We start from the raw sequence: 11,188 nt of genomic DNA, 5'->3' as shown, positions 1-11,188 counted from the left end.
GGGGAACAAGGAGGGCAAAAATATTTACATTAAAATTCAAAGTTTACAGAGGAATTTTTACACATAAAGACTTATTGGAAACATACCAGTAAGAGTCAGACATAAACTCCTACAAAAGAAATACAAAACAATTAATGACATTTGATTTGATTTAAACCAGCACAGGGATCATTCACATTTAATATCTGAATTTACATTTGTATTTGCGCCCTTCTTGAATTTGTGTGACATTGCAGGCTCATAACAACATTCTCAGAATTCATACTTCATCACAGTCAGCAGAAGAGAGGCTGTTGTGAGTCTAGCAGGTCTGAAATTATACATCATGTGAGACAAGATCTTCGGTTGATGATAAGACAGGCAGAAAGTCTCCAGAGTTTCTTCATTTTCTCAGGATTTGATGCACAGAGCACATCAAAGCAGCACAACGCTGCTGATGTGAGTCTGTCAGAGACTTGTTGGCCCGATGACTAATGAAAACCAGACTATAAGGGCCATACTGTGGCAACAGTAAACCGAAGGTAGTTTTTACAGTCACGCAGCACAAAGATTTTAACTATTTTGGAATTGACAGAACATGCAGCGGTACCATTCAAACATGCAATGGACAGCTCTAAACATGTAACTTCCAAGATGAATCCATGGATTCTTCGATGGATATCATGGATATCTTATAAGGGTTCCCAATTAGTAGAAACCATCTTCTCAGCAGCGGTTAAACCACTAACAAGATCTTTCTTGTATTTTTTTTAAGAAGCCTAGAGACTTAAGTGTAAGTTAAAGGACATATCCTGTTCCAAAATTACTCCAAGGTTCCCCACAGTGGTATTAGAGGCTGGCAGTGCCAACCAAAGTAACTATATGGTTGGATAATAAGTTTCTGTGGTGTTAGGGCCAATAATCATGAATTCAGTTTTTTTTTTTAAGTGATTATCTCTGTTTGTTTCAATACGAGCAATACAAAGGTATTGCAATGTCTTTTTAACTACCTATTAGTGCATTGAAACTTTCTAAATTTCAAGAGGTGAACCACAGTTTTGTTTTGAAAATGTTACATTTTGTTAATTACGTTTATTCCAAACACTCACGTCTTTGTAAAACTATCACTGAAAACTCTGTCTGCGTCTCTGTTGAGACTTTTGGCAGCACAGACTGGTCACAGATATAAACTGGGAAGTGGATTTTGCTTCAGAAATGCTTTATGGAGTTTCTGTGGAAATGCTGATACATCTTTCCAGTATTAAAACGGGTCACAATAAAAGTCGTCACATCTACCATGCTTTAAGTCGACCACAGTCTCCTCACAATGAAAGAAAGAAATTCACAGTGGCTGAGCGTTTGACACTGACAGACTGAGGATGGACTTTAACTTTAAAATTAGAAATAACATATTCCAATTCCTTGTTGAATGGATTCTGCTGGTATTGCTTTACTTTGTCCGGTATGATCAGCAGCTTGTAGCAGATAATGTGAGCAAACTTTAGCTGACTGTGTAGCAAATGAGTCATTTCATTTATTTTGTGACTCCTTTTCTACTGTAACACTGTTACAGTAGCTTATCCTGTCTTTCATCCTTAAGCTTCATAGACTTGGTGTGAATATGTGGTTCAGATCACAGTGAGTCTGAGGTACTATATAATATGGTTACTATGGTAAATGATGCCTAAGTTAGCTGTAGAATAGCATTCCTTTTATGTCTAACTTTAGGACTAATGTTTTCTTCAGAGGTTGTTTCTGAGTATTAGCACTTCACATTATGCTATACAATCCATTTCCAATGCATATACAGTTTTATGTCAATAATAGAGTTCAGCAAATCAAAAGAGAAAAAGGCTTTTATCAGACATATATTAAGAATTTTAATCTATTATTGTGAAATGTTAAGGCATACATACAAATGCTTCCTTTACAAAAGTTCACAGCAACATCAAATGGGGTCAACCAGTCAAAGCAAGGCACCTCAACAGAAGCTCTTGTATTTGTCATCACTTATAACTTAGAAGTAGAGTACATCTTTGGCACCAGGAAACAACACAATTACACACATATATAAATGAAAAAAAACAAAAAACAATACAAAATATATTAACTTCTCTCACTTCAAATGGCCATTCATGTAAACACATTCCAAAACAAGTGAAGGGCGGTAACTCAAACAAACATGGTGCATTGTCCAGCAAATGCATTGTGACGGGAAATATGGTGAACAAGCTTGAAGGGGAATGACAGTCAAATCCGAGGTTTCGTGTGCTATGTACACTTGAGACAATACACCTGTTGATAATGCTGTCAGTGCTAACATTTCAAAACTGGATGATCTCATTTGAGCTTCAGAAATCCATTGGTGTTGAACTTCAGCAGCCTTTCCCTCTAAAGAGCAGAACAAATCTGAATTGTATCACATTCCAGTTAAATAAAAAGCACATTCCTTGAAAACACGAGTCTACATTCAGCAGTGTTCAGTGATCTTACATCACGCAGGGAGAAATAAATAGAAAAGTCCATGTTGAGCATACAAGTCTGCTCAGAAATACGAGATACTGGAGCAATGGAGACAACACAGCTGAATATAACAGTGATGGGGACAACAAATAGAGTAGCAAATGCTGGCCAATTATAGTTGACCATTTCTGCGCTCATGGTGGAACCAGCCTTCACGGCTCAGAAAAAAAATAAACCAGCCCCAGAAAAGGAATCCTGTGGAGAATGCCTGCCATTTTAACAAGGGCGAGGGGTCAGACTTTAGATAGCCTTTTTCTTTAACGGGAGCATTCCCTCAGGGAGGAATGTGAGAAGATTAGCTCCGGTGTGTCGTCGGAAGGGGAGCGAAAACGCTGGGCCGTCGCCATCTGAGGCCCCCAAACATTAACCCGGGGTCTGGAAAATTAGACCTCGAATGAAACGCTGTCAATCCTCGCAGGCTTTTTTAGGAGAAATGAGCAGGCGTTCTGCAGGCTCCGCATTCAAAGGAAGATTCCAAATCCTCTGCTGAGCTGTGAGCAGGGCCCCCAAATGTATTTTAAAGAGAGGAACAACTGTTAATTTAGGTTTGAGTGTTCCTGCTAAACAGAATAATCCTCTAACAGGGCATGAAAGCATAGAGAAGTTATTTTAATAAATATTCCCATTCATTTTGGAGGGCATGGTTGTAATAGGAGTGCTACTGGAAATTCAAAACGATCTAAAACAGACTTCTCACAAAGATAATTCTAAACACTTGTATATAACTTAAAAAGTGGAGCATGCACCTCTGAAACAGTCACATCACAATATGAGCAGCATTTACAAATATAAATATACATAACTGCAAAAAAAAAAAAAAAAACACATGCACAACATATTTATATGCACAATCAGCAGTCCAGTTCCTATCGTAACGCAGAATACTGTCCAGGTACCTTGAAGAATCGCAGACAGTAGGAGGAAAGCTCAGCTCTCCTCAACACACTGTACTCTTTCTGGACTCTGACATCGAGGAAGGCTTTTAACAACTCAGCCAAATGTTTCTGTCATCGTTGGCTGTCACTGTTCAGTGTTCAGTCGTCTGAGCCAGGCTGAGCGCTCAGATCAAGATTTCAACCACCTCTGCATCTGAGTTGTTGATGCTCTTCAGCGGTGCCTTCGGCTCCTCCGAGGTGTCTAAAGTAGAGATAGAATTAGCAGATTAGAAAAACGTGTGTATACTGTGAAGTGCAAACGACCTTGTCTCAATTTTACAGACAAAGTTTTAACTTATTAGTATCAGCTGTACATCCTCAGTCTGCTCTGGGTCTGGTTACAGTTTAAATAATGATCAAAGGACAGGAGTCTTAAAATGAACAGCACAGGAGGTTGTGTGGTGGTGATTGGGTGTCAGATGCTTAACTAAACAATAAACCCACCGGTGGTGGCTGCTGAGATCGTCTTTAGCTCGCCAGGCTCTGCTGTGACCTCCGGGTCCTGCGGGGCCTCATCACTTTGGGTGCTGCAGTCTCGGCGCGAGACAAAGGGCGGGGCTTGCAGTGCAGCAGCACCTGTCTGGTCATCCGAGAGGCTCTTTGCTGCAGACAAAGAGAGAACGCTGCTTAATTGTCCGCTTCCATCCACATTTACACACTCCTGAACATCTGCCCTGCCGACTTCTTCCCATGACTATTCTGGATGGGGCTATTCTGGAGTGAGAGATGATATGCATTCCAGTTTAAAAACATGTTGTCTATTTGAGAGAGACGAAAGGCTTGTCTCTTGCTCCCTACTTTTTTTTTTTTTAGGATGTGTACATTCTGTCTGGCGACACCAACCAGTCTGCCAGTTGTCGCTTGATTGCATGTGACATTAAAGATGTCCTCGGTGGGACTCACCTTTGTTCCCCGTGCTGCCGGTCACGGTGTTGATGGAGGGGACGGATCGGGCTGGACGGAGCCCCTGTTTCTCCAGTTTGCTCTGCTCCCATCTGGAGCGCTGCTGGAGGACTTTGATCACAACGTCCTTCTCCAGGAGCTGAGAGTGAAGCGCGCGGATCCTGAACACATGAAATACATCATGAATTCACAACCCTCCACACATCAGGCATTAACAAACATAAAAGGAGACAGAGATATCAGAGGGACATAGAAAGGCTGGTACCTGTTCTCCATCTCCTGATGTCTGTGATTCGACGAAGGCAGGTCTTCATTAAAGCTGTTGTTCGGTGAATGCCTGGGTGAATGATTGATGATGGTTGTATCTCTGAAAATTAAACAAAAAGCTGTTGAAATACTTCATCCATCCCTGAACTTCACTACATTTATTATCAGCCGATGTCTTTAATGTTGCAGTGTTGGTACATGTTTCATCGTACCTCTGTGCTGCAGCGGTGGCAGCTGCATCCATTGCAAACTGCCTCATGGTGCTCTCCTCCAGGTACTTCTGCTCCCACTTGGTGATGTCAGCCTCCAGGGCCAGAACACGCTCCTCTTTCTCCCTCAGCTGCTGCTGCAACGTGGACGAGCTCAGTCCTGAAGCCGAGGAGTCGGCTGTCTGGTTCTGGGACTGAGATAACAGAGGGGACACAGACACATTTAGTTTAATGAATCATTTAACTTTTTGTCATGCTTATACCCCATCCAGACAGAGCCAGTGATGTGGGTTAAAGAGGACTGTAGCTGGTGTATTCATTCATTAAATTTATCATGCACTTCCATATTTGAGCAGTGAGATATAGACAGGTGCACACAAGTTGAAGACCTTTCACTAGGTTATGTGCACTTCGGCTGTCTGAAAGTGGTTTTATCTGCTTTGTTTTTGAAAATCAGATGACAAGACTGATACCACTCTCCTATATTGTAGAATATGAAGCTACACACAGAAACCTCAGACAGAATCAGGTGCTGTTTCCACTTGTTTCCAGTCATTATGCAAAAGCTACGGTTCATGTTTAGCACACAGACATGAGAGTCATATCAACTTCTCATTCAACTCTCAGCGAGAACACAAACAGGCACATTTCCCCAAATATTCTTTCAAGATGAAACCCATCTTCATGCGAGGACTTCCTCTCCTTACCTGTTGCGCCCTGAGGCTTTTCAGTTCCTGCTCCAGCCGGGTGCGCAGCCGCATCTCCAGCTCTTCCCTCTTCTCGCAGGCCGCCTGCAGCTGAGCCAGCGCGCTCTGCAGCCACTCCACTTTCTTCACGTAGGCCCTTTTCCTCTGCAGTTCTTCCTCCAGCTGCCGGTTGCGGGTCTGCGCCGAGGCCAGCGCCTGATCCAGCAGCTCGCGCCGCCGCAGGCACTCCTCCCCGGCCGCACGCAGGTGCTGAATCTGCCTCTCCAGACGATCCCGATCCCGCTGCTGTTCTTCATCTAAGATACAGAAAGGAGAAAAACATATGATTTAGATAGGAAAAGTTATCATCTCCTACAAAGAATAACAGCCTTCTGGGAGAGGTCAAAGAAATGCTAAAAAGACTCTGATCATTGCTGGATCAGTCAAGCGACTATAAAAGCAGTCACCTCTGAAGCTGTATTTTGGATGGAATGTGACCCAACAGGAGACATTTATACACACAGCTATCAAGGGATGTTGTTCAACAACAGACCACGTGACACCTTGTCTGAATCACAGAACTACAACCACTTAGCTGTACTTGTAAACTTGAAATCAAATTAAAATAAAATGTGTATTAATTTACTGAGTAAAAATTGGTCCATGTTTGAATGAGCACTTGCAGAAAGGCGAGCCAGTTTATCTGAAGTTGCACTTTAAAAAAAAAAGAAAAAAAAGAAAGGGGACTGATTACACAACAGGAGTACATGCCTGCAGAGGGAATGCAGACTTCCTCTTATCCACTTACGCACACAAGCGTAGCTTTATTCTGGCAAAAGCTCTGGAATGCTTCTGAGGACTTGAAGTAAACAAGCAGCTCAAAATGTATTTCAAGTGGTTCTTCGAACAAAAATATATAAACTACACAACCCACTAGTGTAAATTTACTTGTGTCAAGTTTATTAAAGGCAACATTTCCAATCTGTCATTTCAGTCAATCCTTGCTGTCAGGTGAAAGGGAAACTTGATAATAGTATCTGGCAAATAAGTCCTTTTCAGGAGGAAAGCGATATTAACAACCAGCTGATCATCATTAAGAGACACGGTAAAGAGATGCCCAAACAAGGAGAGGGAGCCAGCCAGGGGTCATGCTGAGTTAGGTCGGGGCGCCCTGGAGTCACAGACTTATTAGTTCCCCTTGAGGAGGGAAGTCAGCAGTGATGCAAAACTGAGCAGGGGATTTTGTGTGTGTGTGTGTGTGTGTGTGTGTGTGTGTGTGTGTGGGGGGGGGGGGGGGTATTCTTAATGGCAGAACAGCCTGAAATACCTTTAAAAAAAAAAAAATGGAATCCAGCCCACATATACGGCAGCTATGAAAAATAGCTGGCGTCTAAGTGCCAAGAGTAACTCTCGACGTTACAGATGGAGCCGTTTGTGTGCTGCTTGTATAACGCACCGCATCACTGAGGGAGGAAACCAATCCCTGCTCAGCTATGTTCCTGCTATTGTGAAGAAGTGCTTCTCAGGAAGTGCTATTTGTCAAAGCAGATCAACTTTCTTCAGTCATGAACGGCGGTGTGAGAGGAGTTTCTGTTACACTTACTCTGCTCCAGGAGTTTAGCAAAGACATGCTGCTTCTGGTCCGTCCACTCAGCTTCTTTGGCCGCTCTGTATCTGGTAGCCGTGTCAAGTTGCTCTGGACAGAGGATGACAAACACAACACGACTGTTACACGCTGTTCCATTAAGGAGCGGGCAGTTTTGCTCCAACAGATAAACGGACACATACCTCTCAGGTCTCTGTTAAAGTCGTGCATCCTCTTAATCTCTGCCTCTAGCTTATTCCTCATGGTTTTCTCCAGGGTTTCTCGCTTGGCAGAGCCTTTCATCAGGGTCTCATAAGCCTCAGATATCCTTTGAATCTCCAACTCCAACTGGGAAGAAGATGTAAGAAGAAGATCAGTCTCTGGGAGAGAGGCATCTGCATTCATTGTCTGGACTGTGTTAATGCTGCAGTTTTTATTATCAATGAGGCTAATTAGTCATTTCTACAAAGGCCACCTACAGGCAGCTTTTTAACACTATGCGGAAGTGAATGAGGGATTCAACATTCCTGAAGACTTGTAGGTCGCAGGTGTCGAGGCATTTATCTCCTTAAACGGCAAAATTTGAAAGACAAAAGGGGATGGGATGCATTGTAGGCATACCAGAGTCTGAAATAGTGAGAAAACTTTACAGTGCATATGAGAAAATAACTACCAGATAATTTATCACGCTGACATGTACCGGCAAGAGACCATTGTTTTTCCACACCCTCTATGAGCAAACAGCTCCCTTCGCTGCATCCACCCTCTGCTCTCACCTTCTGCAGCCTGGCGGCCTTCTCCGCATACGCCTCCAGCTCCTTCCTGAGCCGCTCGTTCTCCCGCATCAGCACGTCACTCGGAGCTGAGTTATTCCCGCAGGCTGCTGTGATGCTGTTGTGAGCCACCTGGGACTGAGCAGACACATACCTGCTAAGGAGAGACATGAGTGACTCATTACAACACTGATAGGAAAAACAAAATATATACTTTAAAAAAAAGTTGATACTCAAACTAAATCATTATTCCATAAAAGCCTTTGTTTGTGGGGGTTACCTGTGATGCTGTGAGTAGAAGGGGGGAGGGGGGTCTCTGTGGTACTGTCCATGCTCCTGTGCGTGGCTGAGAACATATCCAGGAAGTCTGGCACAGAAAGGATAGTCCGGGGGAGGTCCGCGCAGGTCCACTGCACACTGTTGGAGCCCTTGTCTGTCCGGTACCACAGCGTTCGTGATATTAATATTATTATACAGCTGTGGGTAGCTGTGTGAGGAGCTCATAGCCAGATTGTCTCTATGTCCGTTTCTCTCCAGAGAGAGCTGCATGAGCCTCTCACTCAGAGAACGAGCATGCTCTCTCTTCAGATCCCACTGTCCCTCACTCTGACTTCCCATTATGTCCATGCAGGAGCCGTCCTGCTCCGCCTGCCCCTGCTGTGAGATCAGGTACTGGGAGTGGGCTTTGGCCTGCTCATAGGTCGGCAGCTCCTCTCCGTGGAGCTGGTACAGATGGCACACGGGGCTTTCGGAGTGCAGGCAGTCCCCCTGGTGCTCCTGACCCTGAGGCTCCTGCCGCGTTGACATCTGGATGTACTGGGTCTCCTCCTGAGTCAGGCTTTCCAGAGAGGAGCGGGGGCTGCCGGTGCCCCCGCCGCTGCTGCCTCCACGCAGGGCCTGCTGCTGGATAGCCAGGAGGGTGCGAGTGTCTCTCAGGTTCCCGTAGCGAAGCTGCTCTTGGATGAGACGGTGCAGGACCGTTCCAGATGAGCCCTCAGCAGTTCTCATCTCAGTCAAATGGAAATAAGTTAAAAAAAACAATAAGCCTGTATGTGGCAGTGTGGGCCCTTCACTAATCTCAGATCTGAAAGAAGAACAGTAATCATGATCAGACTCTGCACAGCACAACATTTGCATTTCATTTTATCTAATCAACTCAGATTGTTGGGTTGTATTTCAGGTGTGGACCACAAGAAGAAGCCAACATTGACAACATTCCTCTGTTTTACAGTTTATTAACGTTTATTGTACAATGCCTTGTAGTGTAAGTGCTTGAGCTGCTGCTGGAAATACCCCTGACAGTGATATCACTGCAGAGACAGTTTTATTGCCCTTATACTGCAATGCATAACGTTCTCCAGTCAGACATGTAATACTCAACACACTCTCACAACACAACAAACCACATCTATAGATTAGGCCCAATTTAAATTATTTTTAATTTGAATCCCTGTTCCTGTATATCCTCCTGTGTTGTTTTGGCTTAATTCATTTTTATTATCATTCATTTCATTGCTCATTTGTTTTTAAAGGCTAAATTTCTAATTGTAAAATGTACTGTGTCAATTTAAATTGTGTATGAATGTGCTGTATAAATCAACTGTTGACTTGAAAAATTATCCAAAATATGTTGGAAACATCTTAAAATCTTGATCTTAAATCTCCCAGCGGATTATTTAAAAAAAATTATCAAATGGAATATAAATTGAGATTTGCATATATGATCTCTATTTTGTAAATTGGTTTGATTGAAATCAGGATTAAATTCAGGAAAGATTTTGCTTTTAACAAAAAGAAAATATATGAAATCCACCAGAAATCCGTTTCAAACAAAAGCAGAAAAGTCACACAGTTCTCTGCATAATCCAAAGACTACAAACACTGCGCCATCCGGAACACCAGTGAGGCTCCTCGTCATTAGGCATCAACAAAAACAGGCTGAAAGCAAAAAGCAACAACAACAACCCTACAATGTATAAATGTAAAACTTACCAAATTATAATCTCATCACACAGCGAACGGTGTTGTCGTTTCGATTCAGTCCTCTGCGCTTCTTTGAAAAACGTCCACAAGTTCCCAGAGCTCCTTTCCTCCATGTACGTGTGTGTGCGCACGCCGACGGGCTGCAGCAGACTGAGCGGACTGAAGCTGCGAGCCGCACTAATAAATAACTGAGGGCCGATTGTTCGCTGCGGCTGGAATGACTGGAATGTAAAGGCTCCGAGTCCCTGTGGGATCAAAAGCAGAGCACAGGGGAGGAGGAAGAGGAAGAGGAGGAGGAGGAGGGGGAGACGGCCAGAGGGAGGCGGGGTGAGGACAAAAAAAAATAAAAAAGTTGGACTGCGAGCAGCAGCACCACCTCAGCTGGCTGCTTGTGTCATGTAAAAGAGTTCCTTGTTGTTTTTGTTGTGCGGTTTTAGGAATTTTAATTCTCCGCAGTTCCTATAGTCAAAGAAGATTTAACTCCTTACAGTTTTATGTTCGGGACAACACGGGGAGGTTATTGTGAGAATTCAGGAGATTAAAAAAAAAAAAAAAAAAGATCATAAAGTAATCATAAAAACATTACAACCTCACCCCCACTTTATTGAAATACTTTAGAAATATGATATAAACTCTGAGGTATTTCTGAGTTAAAAAAGAATGAGTGAGAATATACAGAAAAGAGGAAAATCCACATTTAGGCCTGAAAATTTGTCAGAATAAAAAAATAAGCTATTTTACTAAACACAAATTGAATTTCCAATCACAAAATATTGTAAATAGTTTTGTTTTATTATTTTCTACCGCAATCCGTGAGTTGCTTAGTCTCTAAAATATCAGTAAAGCATTAAAATGCTCATCAGACTTTGCCAGATGATGTATTCAAACACTTTTCTTTGTCCAACAAACAGTCTAAAACTCAAAAACATTTAGTTTGTATTATTTCAAACACAGAAGAGCAGCAAGTCTTCATGTTTGGTTGGTGATTATATTGCAAGGATCAATAAGGAACTCCAAACAGCTGACAAATATCATATTTAATGTGAACTGTCATTATGATTTGTGATAATTAATGCTGAACTCTATTGCAAGGTGGATTTTGCATGCTTTATGATAGTAAACAGTAAAGAAACTTGGAAACAGATCCCATTATAACTACCACACTGAGGGAAGGGTGCTGTCATATAATTGAGACATGGATTCATCATTATTTCTTCAACAACCTTTTGTTTGCATGTGCCTGGTAAATATTTAAGCTGTGGCCCGTGCCAGTTAATTGCAGAGTGTGTGTCTGTGTGTGTGTGTGTGTGTGTGTGTGTGTGGACATGGAGGGGAGAAGGGCGGG

The 11,188-nt window shown here is 42.8% G+C and overlaps 1 protein-coding gene across 2 annotated transcripts; it reads right to left on the bottom strand.

The window, feature by feature from the left end:
- Positions 1 to 1,821: 1,821 nt before the first annotated feature.
- amotl2a (angiomotin like 2a) lies at positions 1,822 to 10,042 on the bottom strand. Of its 2 annotated transcripts, none has more exons than XM_069704052.1 (11): positions 9,853 to 10,042; positions 8,141 to 8,944; positions 7,864 to 8,017; positions 7,291 to 7,435; positions 7,106 to 7,198; positions 5,524 to 5,819; positions 4,820 to 5,010; positions 4,606 to 4,707; positions 4,341 to 4,501; positions 3,882 to 4,040; positions 1,822 to 3,639 (listed from the first exon to the last, which is right to left on the bottom strand). In XM_069704052.1, exons 2-11 carry the CDS (start codon positions 8,866 to 8,868, stop codon positions 3,563 to 3,565), a joined length of 2,106 nt encoding a protein of 701 aa, XP_069560153.1. In that variant the 5' UTR covers positions 8,869 to 8,944; positions 9,853 to 10,042; the 3' UTR covers positions 1,822 to 3,562. The 2 variants fall into 2 exon arrangements, with proteins under 2 accessions (XP_069560153.1, XP_069560154.1); XM_069704053.1 differs by having other exon boundaries at positions 7,864 to 8,014.
- Positions 10,043 to 11,188: the final 1,146 nt, after the last annotated feature.

Source organism: Brachyistius frenatus, unplaced genomic scaffold, assembly GCF_029030835.1.
Source record: "Brachyistius frenatus isolate BFR_SWC_R1_liver_20210118 unplaced genomic scaffold, ASM2903083v1 Contig_49, whole genome shotgun sequence".
NCBI lineage: Eukaryota > Metazoa > Chordata > Actinopteri > Embiotocidae > Brachyistius > Brachyistius frenatus.
The sequence above is the reverse complement of the archived record's forward strand: the minus strand, read 5'-3'. Positions and strand labels throughout refer to the sequence as shown.

Bases quoted from the DNA above. Each gene is read 5' to 3' on its own strand.
- amotl2a (XM_069704052.1), bottom strand. From the start codon at position 8,868: ATGAGAACTGCTGAGGGCTCATCTGGAACGGTCCTGCACCGTCTCATC. The intron at 5,011-5,523 runs GTAAGGAGAGGA...CTGTTATCTCAG, and splicing joins AAAGCCTCAGGGCGCAACAG to TCCCAGAACCAGACAGCCGA. The intron at 4,041-4,340 runs GTGAGTCCCACC...CTTTGTCTGCAG, and splicing joins CGGCAGCACGGGGAACAAAG to CAAAGAGCCTCTCGGATGAC.